Genomic DNA, 15,500 nt, shown 5'->3' with positions numbered 1-15,500 from the left:
AATTGACCTTCAGGTTAAAAGAACCAAGACATAATATAATCTAATAACTATGACATTATTCTGATATATTTCAGAAAAACTGAAAAATCATTTGACTAAAAGCATCTTGGAATATATCAAATATAAAAGCAACAAAAACATGGATCTAAAACACCATTAGCATCTTTCTCTTTATGTCTCCCTTTCCACAGTTAGAGATTATTATCACATAATCTTGGAAAAGAAAAAAAAGCCAAGCCCTTTGTCAAAAACAACTGAAACCTCAAACTAGGTCTAAACTAGACTCTAGTTTAATGACTGTCACAAAACAGCTTCCTGTTTGGTTCGGATGACAGACACTAAACACACACACACACACAAATTATAAATATAAACAATCTATGTAGATGTAACAACAATCTCACTAAGTTTACCACTGTAAGTACAACAGTTCTGTCAGTGTTTAATTTTCAAAAGTGAATTAGGAAGTAAGCTGCGAGAAATTCACAATTACCCTTACCAAACAACTTCATCCTCACAGGAGATTAGGCATGGAATATAAAATGTTATATTTATACAGTTTAAAACTTCAACAATGTATCAAGTCTACATGAGGAAGGAGCACTTGGAATCCCAGTTCTGACAGCATTGAAATGACCTAACATTTTCAGTTAGCCACAGTTAAATCGAATCTAAAATAATAGTAGTTTTCGGTTCTCCTTACTGTAACTTACATAACCTGGCATTCCTGGGGGCTTTTTGTATTAAGAAGTTTGTAATGATTAGAACACCAATGAAAACATCAGAACAAAATCAAATATAACTGTTGTGAAAAAAAACAATTTTAGTATCTACCTGTGTCAGTTACAACAAGGGAAGACCTGCCTGTTTTCATTTTTTTTAACTTTTCCCTTCCTGGAAAGATACCATTACTTTGTCTTTGTAGGGTATTGACAAACTCAGTCAATTCACACTTCCATGTAGAGATGTGATGCAGTCTTGAGTGAGAATAGAAATCTGAGATAAAATTGCAGTCTGATGGTTTGGATGGCACTGAAGGCGCTACCTTACTAAGAGTCAGAACAGAAGAAGTGCTTTTTGTGCTTGAAGGCCCCTGAACAGTGGAGTGGTGAGCACCATTGACTTTAGTGTTACTGTGCAAAGATGATGAGAGAGAATTAGTTCTGTGTGAATTCCGCAAAGCATCTGTATTTCTGGTGCTTTGCTGCAACTGCTGTACTGTGCAGTCTCTGAAGTCAGTGCTGCTCTTCTCTGCCCTCTTCTCCTCCTGGGCAGAGTCTAAAGAAAGCCTGCTAGCAACACTATTGCCCACAGGCACCAAGCTATCCTGCGTCTTTAAGGCACCATTAGAGCTATGAGCATGTCCATTAAAAATGACAGAGGGGTCTCTGGGATGCGATATTCCATTCTGTTTCCTTCCTGGAAATGTCTGCTCCCGATCCACAAAACTAAAATCATCATTTGCATCTTCTTCATTCCAACTGCTCAGTCCATTTGCTTTCACCTCATTTTCTGTCTCTATCTTCTTCATTATGTGATTTCTAAAGGACGAGAAGAATTGAAGTTAATATATCTTACTTGAAAGCTTAAAATACAAATTCTCTTGGTGATTTACCGTTTTCCTCTTAAATACTGAAAAGCTAAATCATAAACATTGTACTTTTATTTGAACAAAGGATAATTCTTGGCCAAAGTAAAGAAACAAGAACATTTTCTTTCTTTTCTTTTTTTGTTATTCCATGTTTTTTTGAAAATAGGATTTAAGTTGCTCACTACTTAAACAGCCTCTTACTTAAGTTTATCAAGTACTGAAATTACAGGTATGCACAGGCCTGCCCACTGGTTTTCTGTAGCTTTCCCCACAAAAAAATATCTAGAACCTATCACCTCTAAATACCAAAGCACAGTGGTTGTCATTTATTTACTATGTGAATAACATCTACTTTTCTGAAATGAACAAGTTTTACCTGAGTTCCTACTCCTGGTTTTACATTTGGTTTTCATGGAAGCCATTCTCTAACATATTAAATCTACCACCACAACATATGTGATTCAAGTCCTGACTCTAGAGTTACCTTCAGTCTGCACAAGAGCCAGTAAGATTGTATTCAACCACACACTGGGCTTACTTCTATTCCAGATGACACGATGTAAGGATCAAGTGTGTGGTAGTAACTCAGTACAATTTTTAACAAGAAAAATGACATTAACTAAGAAAAGTGTATTGAGATATCACAGATATTCAAAAGCAATCTAGATCAAATATATAGTTACAGGCTTTACAAATACAGGATCTATAATATATGTTGTACCAAAGTCACATCCTAGCTACCCTACATTTTTAAATACTAATGAAGACAAAATTCATTTGTATTCATAAAACTAGATTTCATCAGTGATTCATTTTTTCAAATGTTTACAGAATTACTCCAATTAGTTCGGACTCCAGATAATGGGGCAACATATACAACACCATACTAAGGGTCAGATTACCAGCACCACCAGATGTTGTCTTAAGGTCCTCACCCTAATGTCAATTCAACTTATTAGTAATGGTAGTCGGACTATACTGACAAATCATGTAAGTTTGATGCAAAAACAAATCCCCACCCATTTCTACTTGTCTCAGGCTCTGGCAGTATCTGTAATCATTCATGGTCTATGATAGCCAATTCTGAGTACATCCAACTCTCATAAAAAGTCCAGTGAAAGAACACAAACTGGAAACAAAAGAAAGCTTATTCAGAGGAAGCCTGCCCCTGAACATAAGGACAAAGCAGGAAGTGAAGAATCATTTAAATTTATTTAAAATGCAAACTAGAGCTAGCCCTCACCGAACTCCAAGAAGTTAACTAAAGTAATGTAAGAAAACAACAACAACAACAACAACAAAAAACCCTGATCAACTAGGCTTCCTGTGTCAAAACATTATGAGTCTTTACATGCACAGCAGTAGTATATGCAACAAAAATGCATACATTACTGGTAAGAAAATACACTGTTAATAATACATATTTCTGTGTTGATATCCTAGGCTAGACAAATGCACATTTGGAAAACAGTTGTGCAAGAAATATAGTAAAACATATATTTAAGCAACTAAAATTATTTGTACTTATATTTAATAAGTCAGATCTTGCCGGGCAGTGGTGGCACATGCCTTTAATCCCAGCACTTAGGAGGCAGAGCCGGGTGGATCTCTGAGTTCAAGGCCAGCCTGGTCAACAGAGTGAGATCCAGGACAGGCAACAAAACTACACAAAGAAACCCTGTCTTGAAACACCAAAAAATTCTTTCTAAAACTGTCAACAGAAATAAATTTGAGAAGAAATCTATTTTCTACTTATATTGGTGTAAGAAAATATTTTGTGGATTTTCCTCATGTTATTAGTGGATTTTTGATAGCATTTGAAGACTAATAGTTTGAAGTATATTTAAAAAAATTGGGGGTAGAGTTCTAAATGAATATTAGTTAAATGACAAGTGACAAGAACAAAAAGTTATAGAAGGTTGTGATACTGGATCCTCCCAGCTTAGATTACTGATCTTTTGGAAAAAATTATATCCAACTCCCAAAGCAAGCAATTTAATAACAAAAGAGAAGGCTAGTGATAATGAACCATTTGATATACAAGTTAAGGCAACACACCACCACTTTAACTGTGAAACCAATTAACTCAGTATTACTGCAATTAAAATTTATATAAGTATCTATTTTTAAAACCATATAATAAAGTCTAGATTCACTCCACATCTATAACTGAGAACCAACAGCTAATATATTTACATACTTAAAATTATAAATGCTTAATTATTCAAAAGTAACCTGCATTTTCATTATTTTTCTATGCATGGAGCATAACTAAAGCTGGTACAGTTAGTTTTTTTTTTTTTTTTTTTAAGAAAGTAACAATATACAGAAAATTGCTTATACTTATTTTCATAAAAATTCACCAAAAAATGAGAATATCTACTAAGAAGAGAATCTAGTATAATTAGAAAAATTTGTCAACAATGTACTTCTGAACATTTATTACAAAACTGGTTTATTTATAGGAAAGATAGCCCTGCACGTATTTTAATGTTTATTAAAGTTGAATGCCCAGCTTTTAAAATATTTGCTTCTATCTTCAGTACAATAGAGACCATACTCACTGCTAAACTCATTTTTGTTGGTTTGCTATCTAAAACTTACACCCTGTTGTTGAGATGTTTGGCTATATTGCTTGGACCTGGCACGGGATCCTCGGGTTTGCACACAGGACTGAAGTTGAGACTCTTTTGTGCACTGGATGGCTTTGTGTACAGCTGATATGGAATGTAGGACAAGAGTCTCCCAGCTTTGATGCTGAAACAAAAAGGTAACACCAATCAGTTTCAGAATAGGTGAAAATGAGCATCAAGAAAAGTCAAGTGTTTCATCAGCAACAGGTCATCTGTTTCCTAGTTTACTTCTTCTCCCATTTCAGTGGTCTAAATATATACTAGTAGATTAAAAGTAAAGACTAAAAATTAGAGAATATAGGACAAAATAATTTTAATATTAAAGTAATGAGTAATTTATAGTTTTTTGTAAGAGAGTTGTAAGAGATAAATTTTTGGTATGATCTTCAGGAGGGCAGAAACATGTTTAATTCCAAATGTTCATTACAGCTCAAACACTGTGACTACAACCTACGTGAACTCTAGTACTCCAATACTGAGTAGTAGTGGCATACTCCTTTTATGCTTCAAAGCTAAAACTAATCTGACTTTCTTGAAGCAGACAGAGTCCCATGTAGTTAAGGCTGGCCTTGAACTCCTGATCTTCCTGCACTGACTTCCCAAGTGTTGGGATTATAGGCATATGTCACCCTACCTATCTACATTAGGTTGTCTTAAATTGATTTTTGCTTGCTAGTAAGTTATGAGTTACACTGGCTACTACCTATCTTTAAAAATATCATTTCACTTTGAAATTTCAAATAACTGACTAATAATGTTTAGGAAAATAACTGAATTTAAAACAAGTGGATCTTTAAACATAGGAAATGTTTTTCTTTTATTTTCCTTTTTTAAAAAAAAAATCACATTTGAGGGGAGAAAGGGAAGGACACAGACAGACTGGGACTAACAGACTCAGTGGAAGTCAGAAGACCGCTTTAAGTTGAGTCACATTCTGTTCTTCCACCATGTGGTCATGGGGATCAAACACAGGTTGTCAGACGTGGACAAGAGTCTTATTACATGAGACATCGCTTCAGCTCAGTGTTTTTTTTTTTTTTTTTTTCAGTAAGTCTCTATAAACCAAAATACATACTAAAAAACTTTCTTTTAAAATTATTTAGGAAACTAATAAAAACCTAAACTTTTGTTTCATGCATCAAAAAGTCTCAACATTTTTATTTTCTTAAAAATTTTCTTCTACCTTCAGCATAGCTTGAAAGAAATAAACTCTGTGGGAAATAACTGAACTGTCTCATAGACAACCAATTTTTAAGCAATTGAGCCAACAATTATAACAGGGAAATATCCCCCTCGTGAGATACTCTTAAAATGAAACTAAATAATCACAACCTATGTCCTTTGTGTAATTCTATTGAGATATTTAATAATCCTACTGAATGCACTTTACCCAACAGTAAAGAACATACAGATTATAAAATATTTTAATTTTCATTTAACTAAATGGATTATCAAACTACACCAAAATTACAAGTTAACATTACACTACCAGAACCAAAAATCCTGAAGTTAAGACATTTATTACTTTGTGTTTTTTTTTTTTCTTTCCTATTTCTAGAGAGTTTCTCTGTATAGAATCTTGGCTGTCCTAGAACTTACTTTATAGACCAGGCTGGCCTCAAAGTCATAAGAGATCCGCCTGTATCTGCCTCCCAAGTGCTGGGATTAAATCACCACCAGCTATTATTTATTCTTTATCAAATCAATTACCACTTTTAAAATTCATGGTCTTAACTGCCAAACTATGGATTTACCCTGTTTGTATTTATGACAACTCACATGTTCCTTCCATGCATCCTCAAGCAGAGATACTTAATACTCAATGGAATCCACTGAAACTCTCCCCTTTTCACCATGGATGGCAGGGAAAGGAGAGCACAAAATCACACCCATGTACAGCATTTGCACATTTTAAGTAAAACCAACAGGAAAAAAACAAATAAAATGCCCTAATCTTGTGCTTACTTCTCTACCTTAATGACCTTAATCATAGCAGTCAGGGTGACAAATTCTAGGGTCAACATTGAGCACTCAAAGAGTCTAAAAGCTTGTTCAACTCCTAAGTACCATGTGCCCAGCAGAATTAGTCTTGTAAGTCCACAGAGAATATCAGAATAGGAAATAGTCAACTGAAATACTGCAGGTCTCGTCACAAATCCTTAGAGATCATCAGTAAAAGGAATTAAAGCCCAGAGCACAATCGTACATAGTAATGCTAGCCAAAAAAATATCACCTGTGTGCTCAATTATCCCTGTTTATCCATTAATCAATCTTCAGGTATACGGACAGAAACATTATATGAAAATATATTTTTACAAGATTTTTTTTCCAGCCAGGGAGAGGGGTCAGTCTTAAGTGCTGGTCACAGAATATGAGGAACTGAGGTTGGATCTCAAGCACCACATAGTCAGTTATGGTGGTAAACATTTGTAATCCTAGCTCTAAAAAAGCAGGGACAGGAGGACTCCAGAAATTTACACCAGCCAGTCTAGCTGAAATGGTGAGCTCCAGGTTCAATGAGAGACCCTGTCTTTAAAATATAAAATAAAAAATACAGGGTGTCTTTTCTAATGTTCCCCACCTAACATCAACCTCAGCCTTTTATACATGAACGAACACACATGAACATGTACATGTGGATGCACTAAACACAGTATTTTTCACATTTTTCTCAGAGATTAATTAATCTAATATTTGTTGATTTCTGCTTAGCCTAAACACAAGGAACTCTAATTATATACTATTTTTACAAAAAGAAAAAAGGAGAAGAGGTAATGTTTTCTTCACTTTACCAGAAAAAGCTACAACATGATTCCTTACAACAGTGAGTTTCCCATGTCAGTTGATAGCATCTTCTGGTCCTCAGCCAAACAAACCTGAACATGCCTGATCTCTGAAACTATATCATGAATCATGTCCAAGACTGTAACTTCCATACAATAGATCACACACATACATATTGTAAATTTAAATATTCATCTACTTAGATGAGCTTTTTTTTAATCCTACTTAGCACAGGCTAGCCTAGAACTCAAAACCCTCCTCCTGCCTCTCTGCCTCCCGAGAGCTGGGATTTTAAGTGCAAGATATCATGCCTGTCTTTAATGAGTCTTGATTCCTGCTTTTCTTTCCAGGTAGTCCAGGTAAAATTCTCTCTAAAAGTCAACTTTATATCTCAGTTTTCTGAATCATATCCTAGTCTTATCAATTGCCAATGACTTTAAATTAGCAGTTATAAGCAGATTCTAGAATATTTTCAAAAATTAAAATATTCCCTGCATCTGTAACAACAGTACTTTCTTTATATGAAAGAATTCTGCAAATCAACTGTTGTAGTCATTATCTATCAAAAAACTATCATTGAATACCTGCAAAGCCATTCAGGTATGAACTTTATTTTCTTTCCCCAAAAGGGGGCTTCAGATAAAAAAGGATCTAAGTATGTGCCAAGAAAATAACTATGATCTTCATTACTAATTACCTCACCAAAAGCAATCTTTTTTTGTTTGTTTTTAGTTTTTCCAAACAGGGTTTCTGTGTGTAGCCCTGGCTGGCCTTGAAGTCAGAGAGATCCACCTGTCACTGCTCTGGAGTACTGGGATTAAAGGAGTGCGCCACCATCATCCAGCTCACTAAGCAATCTTTACACATCCAAAACTGAACTCCACTCTGCCCATCATGAATTCCTTAAGCTTTCCAGCCACACATCAAGATATCACAAGCTCAGAAAAGAACAATATAGTTACAGCTCCCTGCTCTTTCTCCTATACAGTCCACATTGTTCTTCATTATTTGTACTATGAAGTGAACATTTTATTTTATTTATTTATTCACGTTTTATGTGTATGAATGCTCTGCCTGCATGTGTCTGCATTACAGGTATTCCTGGTAACTACGGAGGATAGAAGAGAGTACCAGAAGCCTTGAATTGGAATTAAAGACTGTTATGAGATGCCAGGTGAATGCTGGAATCCAACTGGATCTGGGTCTCTAAAAAGAGCAGGCAGTAAGTACTCTTTAACTGCTGACCCTCCAGCTCTAAGAACATAATTTCTAATAAGATATAACAATAAATGGTTGAGAGATAGACACCTAGAAATACTGGTGTTGGCTAGAGTTAGTCTAGAAAAAAATCTCAGAAGAATGTTGTAGTGCTGTAAAATAATAAAACATCAAGATTAACTAGGGAATACACATTTATATTTACATTGAATATAGTTTGAAGCCCAAGTTTTAGTCTATGTTAGGTATAAAATCTACACTACAAATTGTGCTCCCATGGAATATGACAGGGCAGATGGGCCAGTAGGATGGTGTCATCAAAGCATCTCTAAACTACATTTCAAAATTCATATTAAGTCTGTCTCATGAAAACAGCAAGACAAATACTTCAGTGAAAAAAAAAAATCTTATACTTTAATGTACACTGACTTCTCATTAAAGGACTCCCCTGCCTCCTGAAAGTTAAGGCATTATAATCAGGTCTACGTTAGCTCAGGTTTAATGGAAGACTTAGGGGATTCTAATGAAAGCAACACTCTAAACACTTTTAAAACTGCTCAAAGTTAAAGAGAAAAACCAATTATAGAATAGTATGTACCAGCTATTAACAAAAATCTCATTTAAATGCTGCTGAGATCAACATGTCTGTAAGTAGTGTACAAAAACAAAAGTCATGCAATTTAACCAAAACTAGTTCATGCTATAAGAACATACATTTGACATTTATTTTATATATTAAGATTTATGGCAGGGCGGCAGTGGCGCACGCCTTTAATCCCAGCACTTGGGAGGCAGAGCTAGATGGATCTCTGTGAGCTCAAGACCAGCCTGGTCTTCCAGAACAGGTTCCAAAGCTACACAGAGAAACCCAGTCTGGAAACACCCCTCAAAAAAAATAAATAAATAAATAAAAAAATAAAAAAAAAATAAAATTATGTCCCCATATAAAAGATACATGTGAAAAATGATCCAGTTACACCTGAATCTATTCCTCTATACCAAGCCCAAATAAATGGTATAGATTAGACACATACAGGAGTCAGAAAATCTGAATTCTAAATCGAGCTCTACTTCTTGGGCAAACCAATTAGTTACTTTTATCTTCTCATTCAAAAATGAGGCCAACAGGCCATCTAAGTTACTTACAGTCACTCAAAAAGGTGAATGAACATTCATTCTGAACTTTAATACAACCCTGTTTTAAGTGTACTCTGCAAGGGCTGGTGAAAGGAAAACAGCTCTAATAATGAAAAGTACCACTCTAAGCAGGTAAAGCCCACTCAGCAAGAGCCCTCTCGTCCCTGTTTCCTTTACTGTCAGGCTTCCCTCCATCTTTCAAAATGAAAGGACTACAAACTCAGGTCCAAATTCTAGCCATGGTACAGCGACACAACTATCTGTGACAATACATTTCTTTTCTGGAGTGAGGCTAACCTCTAACCCTGAGAACCTGACATAAGTCTTACAAGGAGACATGGCTAAAAGCCACAATTTTCGGTCCTACATAAAACACAGCACAAGGGAAGTAGTGGGATGGTCAAGGGACAGGCCTTCACATTTACTCTCCCCAAAGTTTATAGACCTTTCCATCTGCCACATATGTCTCACTTTCTAGAAGTAGTAAAAGCATTTTTGAACTTTAAGAATTTAAATACTAAAAGTTATTAAGATGTACAGAATAAAGGTCAATGACAATCGCTTCTTATACACTATGCCTCACAACATGCCCAACATTATGACGTTTAGTCTGCACAAATGATTTCTAATTTTTACATAACCACAATAGATACAGAGATACCATCAGTTTATATTTATTAGAAAATAAGTGCGTGCGTGCGTGTAGGCATAAGCATGCCATAGGACACATATAAACTTGCAGGAGTCAGTTCTTGCCTTCTACCATGTGAATCCTGGGGACCAAACTTGGGTCCTCGGGGTTGGCAATAGGTGACTTTATCTGCTGAGCCAACTCTCTGGCATCCACACTCTTTTACAAAAGAGGAATCAAAGGTTTCAATAAATGTATAAAGTTTCTAAATCCAGATTATATGGATAGAGAATTATGAAATTTGGAAATGAACCAACTTATGCCCAGAGCCCAAGGACAGTCATTTCTACTATCAAGTTGCCTCCCATTTTTCAACAATTTATATGACTACTTTCACTATATAATGATGAATGAACTCCATGGAATAAGTTCATGGATTATGTTAGCATTAGTTAAAGCTATAATTACAGAAAAAAAGAAGTTGGGGACTGGAGATGGCTCGGTGGTTAAGAGCATGTACTACTCTTGCAGAGGATCAGAGAATCTAATGTCCTCTTCCAGCATCCATAATTTAGGCACCACACACATTCTCATTCTCTCTCTCTCTCCAGCAATTGACTTAGATAGTCTCTAAGTTTGCTTCATTAGCACTCCATCATACAATTTGACTATGTTCCTATACACTGCACTTGTGTGTGTTGTGCGTGTGTGTATGCAAGCATTCATGTTGTGTGAGCAGCAGGCAGCCTCAGGCACCCAGTCCTCACTTTTCATCTTCTTTAAGGCAAAGTCTCTTTATGTGCTGCTGCTATGTACATAAAACTGGCCAGTCCATGAGCTTCTGAGGATTCTCCAACTTCTGCCTCTCATCACCTTCCTTATAGGAGAACTGTAATTACAGATGTGTGCTACAAATAAGACTTTATATCGGCTTTGGATACATGAATGAAGGTCTTCACACTTCTGCTGCAAGCACATTACCATCTGAGCCATCTCTTAGGCACTTCATAACGCTGATTATAATTTATCCATGTATAGTCATGATTTTATTGTTAATTCACCTATAAATTTACATATATTTTTAGATTACACACACACACACACATACACATAAACACACACTCACACATACACACATTTCAGATAATAAATCTTTAAGTTTTGGTTTACCAAAGCTCCAGAAGACATTTTAAATTAGAAAATGATTATAATTAAATTTCCTCATTAATTACACTTTATCATTTTTAAGGTAATAGCCGAGATAAGATAGTATGACTGTGAAAAAATAACAGGAGCTAAATGTGATAATTCCCAGCACCCAAGAGAGTGATGTAGGAGGACAGAGATGAGCTCAAGGCCAGTCTGGGCTACACTAAGACTCTGCCTCAAAAACCCAAAAACTAATAGATAATTTTTAAATAGAAGAACCTGAGGGGTATAGTTCAGTGTGTAGCCCATACAATGCCCTAGAATCTACTTTTTGTTTTTAGTATTATTAAAATGAAACAAAGTAACAGTATTGCAAACTGTTCTCTCTTGACCCTACTCTCAGAAGTTCAGGTCCATATTAGCCTGCTACATTACCATACTAAGGGGTTTTTAAAAAGACATATAGTACTTAGTTTGCTTTCTACTTCTTTAAGAAATACTATGACCAGAAGCAATTTAAGGAAGAGTCAGGACAGGAATTCAAGACAGAAACCTGGAGGCAGGAATTGAAGCAGAGGCCATGCAGAAATGTTACTTAAGGGCTTGCTTTGTTACACATGCTAGGACCACTTCCCAGGAGCTGCACAGCTCATGCTAGACTGAGCCATCCCACAAATCATTAAGAAAAAGTTCCAGATTTGTCTATTGCCAATCAGATGGAGAGAATGTCTCCTTTGAGGTTCCCTCTTCTCAAATGACTAGCTTGTGTCAAGTTAACAAAAAGTGACCAACATAAACACACAATTAAAAAAAGATGCAATTTACTCTGTATGAAACTGAATGAAAGCTCCATGAGGGAGTGAAAGGATTTTTGCTTAGTAGTACTTCCTAGGTACAAAGAACTCTGCTAAGCACCTAAGTACATAAATATTCGAACAGATAAAACATCCAATCAAGTCCTGCTTCTAATTGCTTCCTGAAGCTTATTTGTATTATCTCCTCCACTTTCTGACAGCTGAGGCTGCATGCAATAATACTATTTGCTACATTTCTGTATTTGAAATGCCCTCCAAGGATTGCCATGTGTTTTAGACTTAGTACATATATGCTATTCAAAGGTAGAACCTTCAAGAGGTAGGGCCAGTTTTACAACAGAAATAAAAGTAGTCCAATTTTTACAGAACTTACTGGCTAAACTAAAATTTAACCAAACGTTAAACTTACCTTTCCACAATCCATTCTGGTCGGATTACTTTTTCTCCCTTCAATTCTTTAATTTTGGCATTAGGAAGGTTTGTGGCTATAATGTGTGTTGTTTTGGATCTAGAATAATACACATGGTATTGACCTCCATGCAACATCATTAGATTTCTCAATTCCTCTGCAGAAGGATCTGTTAAAAAAAAAAAAAATCAATATTAAAATACATTAATAGTTTACTGTCCAAGGCAGCAGAATGTCAGACTGAATAATCCCTTAAATAAGATGACTTATAGACTATTACTGTTTCACTTTCTTCTTGGCTATACTGCCATTTAACAAAGTAGAGAGAGAAAATAACAGAGTGAGAAAGCTATGATGCTTTGGCACATTATTTTCTCCTGGCTGCAAGAGACACCAAAACAAAAACATCTACTGCTAAGTGACATCCAGCAGAGCAAACAAGGACCTCAAACAAGAACCAAATACTAATAAGGCAAATGTTTAAAACTTTTTAGCACATTTGGCATTTTTTATACTGAGATTTCATGTTTTTAAAAATTAACTAGCAACACCACTCTGCCTTCTCTACCTTGGGAGCAGCTCTTGACCCCAACCCCTGAAAATGTGTGCCTGATGCAAGTTTGATCAGCATCAGTACCTGCTCCTTGATCAGCAGCACCTCTCAGCTGCTGAGTTGTCTGCTATCTAAGTAGAGTTGAACCAACCACAGGACGCTGACACATTAGGGCCTCTCAGCAGCTTGGCAGTCCAGTACCCTCTGACCTCACTCATCCCTAGCCACAGCTTCAAACCAGCTCCATTTCAAGGGACACTGACATCCACCAAGTTTATTGGGGCTGGGGCTGCTACAGTTGGGGTGGCTGGGTCTGAGGCTGGGACTGTTTTGGGGAGCCTCATCAATGGCTATGCCAGGAACCCTGATCTAAAGCAACAGCTCTTCTACACACTTCTGGTCTTTGCCTCTCCAGAGGCCATGGGGCTCTTCTGCCTAATGGTGGCCTTCCTCATCCTCTTCCCCATGTCTCCACTTCTACCTCCCATAGTTTTTTCATATCCCATGTGACCTGTATGTTCCTTTTCCTATATCACCCCAGGAAGTCTAAAGTACTTGGTTCAGGGTTTGACAGAGAGAAGACAAATAAATACTGTATTAATAAGAAAAAAAATTAACAACTATAAACTCATAGCTTACTTTAATTCATTAACTACTTCAGAGGAATATATATAAGATTTAGATAATTACTCATATTTACTATAAATAGACTCACTACAGGGCTTGTTAATGTATTTGCCTATTGTGAAAGCTTAATAAAATTTTAAAAGTATTTTAAAACTTATTAGTTAATATTATCCAGTCACCTAAAATTGTATCAAAGGCTTTAAAAATGTTCACCTATGTGAAAATATCAGACTAAGAAATATCATTTAAAATTCTGTGTTATTATGTGTAGTGTACATGATGTGTGAGCATGATATATGAGCATGATCTGAGCACATGTTAGACAAAACTAGCTTCTGTGACAAACTATCATCATGGTCCTGAGTTAAGCTGTGCCTCCAGAGATCACCACAGCTGAGCTTGTTAACTGTTGATGTCAGCTCACAGGAGTCCAGGAGGGTCACTAGATGCTCCTCTGAGCATCCAGGCCTGCTTCCCAACCAGCTGTATGCAGTTCTGCCCTAACTGCAGCTGGCCTTGGGTCTCAGGGAGAGGCTCGAGTAAATCGGCGGGAAAGGCTAAGGGAAGGGAAGAGACTCCCTCTATTCAGCCATGGGAGTCATTATCCACACTCCCAGTGTGGCTCCTGTAAGGTCATCCACATTTCTGCCTGTAACCCTTTACCCACTGATGTACAAGTAAGCCTAATAGTCATTCTTTAGGGCAGTGGTTCTCAACCTGTGGGTCACACCCCCCTTGGGAGAATGTCAAACGACCCCTTGATAAGGATTGCCTAAGACTATCAGAAAAAACAGATATTTACATTACAATTCTTAACAGTAGTAAAATTACAGTTATAAAGTAGCAACAAATATAATTTTATGATTGAGGGTAACCACAATGTAAGGAATTGCATTAAATGGCCACGGCATCGGGAAGGTTGGGAACCACTGCTTAGAGTAAACTTGAAAGAGGCCATGCCCAATGTCCTGTGTCTCCCACCCACTGGGAGAAAATTCTTACAACAGCAAATTTGCCACAGCATTTGGTTTTGGAGGTTAATAGGACAACTCTGTGAAGTCAGTTCTCTCTTTCCACCTTTTTGTGAGGTTAAGAGTTCAAACTAAGGTCACCAGGTTTGTGAGGTGAGCATCTTCATCCACTGAGGCATCCCACTGGTCCCAAGAAATACTATTCTGCTGTGGAATAATCCTTCTGTACACTGTGAATATGTATTACTCTCATTGGTTAAGAAAGAACTGACCAGCCAGTATCCAGGCAGAAGTATAGGCAAGACAACCAAACCAAACTAAGCATGCTGGGATGAAGAAGGGCAGGGTCTGGAGTTGGCCACAGATAGAGAGAGAAGCAAGATGGGCATGCTGTACTGAAAATAGGTACCACGCTACATGGCAAAGCATAGAAAATAAATTTAAATGTAAGAGTTAGCTAATAAAATAACAAGCATGAGCTATTGACCGAGCATTTATAATTAATACTAAGCCTCTGTGTGTTTATTTGGGAGCTGCTAGCAGGACAGAAACTCCACTTTTTCAATTTTGTTTCCTATTCTTAACAATAGAAATCATCTTAAATAACTGAATCTTTAAAAACAAAAATTAATGTGACTTACACTTTCCCATAAAAGAGGTTGTGTGCCCCAGTAAAGTTATGCTGTGATTTATATTTGAGATTATCACATTAATTCTTTTCAAACATCCTCCTGGCTTCTTTCACTCATCATCCTAAGAAGTACTCTAGATCACCTCCACCCCCACCCCCAACAACAGCTGTTCCTTGAAAGAATGTTTACTCCAGAGCCTTTTGTATCCATCTTATTTTCCAGCAACAGGTTTTCTTTAGGACTACTCAAGAGGTCTCAGTTTTAAATAAACGTTTTTATTATGACAACTATTGGGTTAAGTACTCATCTTTAGGGGGAGCACATGCCACATTTGTCTAATTTTCAGGAA

General features: G+C 36.5%; 1 protein-coding gene and 1 pseudogene across 7 annotated transcripts in view; one reads left to right on the top strand and one right to left on the bottom strand.

The window, feature by feature from the left end:
• The window catches only part of Rev1 (REV1 DNA directed polymerase), a 76,792-nt gene that overhangs the window by 32,809 nt on the left and 28,483 nt on the right, over positions 1-15,500 (bottom strand). For all 7 annotated transcript variants that reach the window (XM_076557433.1, XM_076557435.1, XM_076557432.1 and 4 more), the window contains 3 exons: positions 12,369-12,537; positions 4,196-4,348; positions 835-1,541 (listed from right to left, as the gene is read on the bottom strand). In XM_076557433.1, the coding sequence (XP_076413548.1) occupies positions 835-1,541; positions 4,196-4,348; positions 12,369-12,537 (1,029 nt within the window). The remainder of the gene's footprint in view (positions 1-834; positions 1,542-4,195; positions 4,349-12,368; positions 12,538-15,500) is intronic.
• On the top strand, positions 12,723-13,431 carry LOC121824844 (ATP synthase F(0) complex subunit C2, mitochondrial pseudogene; annotated as a pseudogene).

Source organism: Peromyscus maniculatus, chromosome 21 (genome assembly GCF_049852395.1).
Source record: "Peromyscus maniculatus bairdii isolate BWxNUB_F1_BW_parent chromosome 21, HU_Pman_BW_mat_3.1, whole genome shotgun sequence".
Lineage (NCBI taxonomy): Eukaryota > Metazoa > Chordata > Mammalia > Rodentia > Cricetidae > Peromyscus > Peromyscus maniculatus.
This window is presented reverse-complemented; position numbering and strand designations above follow the sequence as displayed.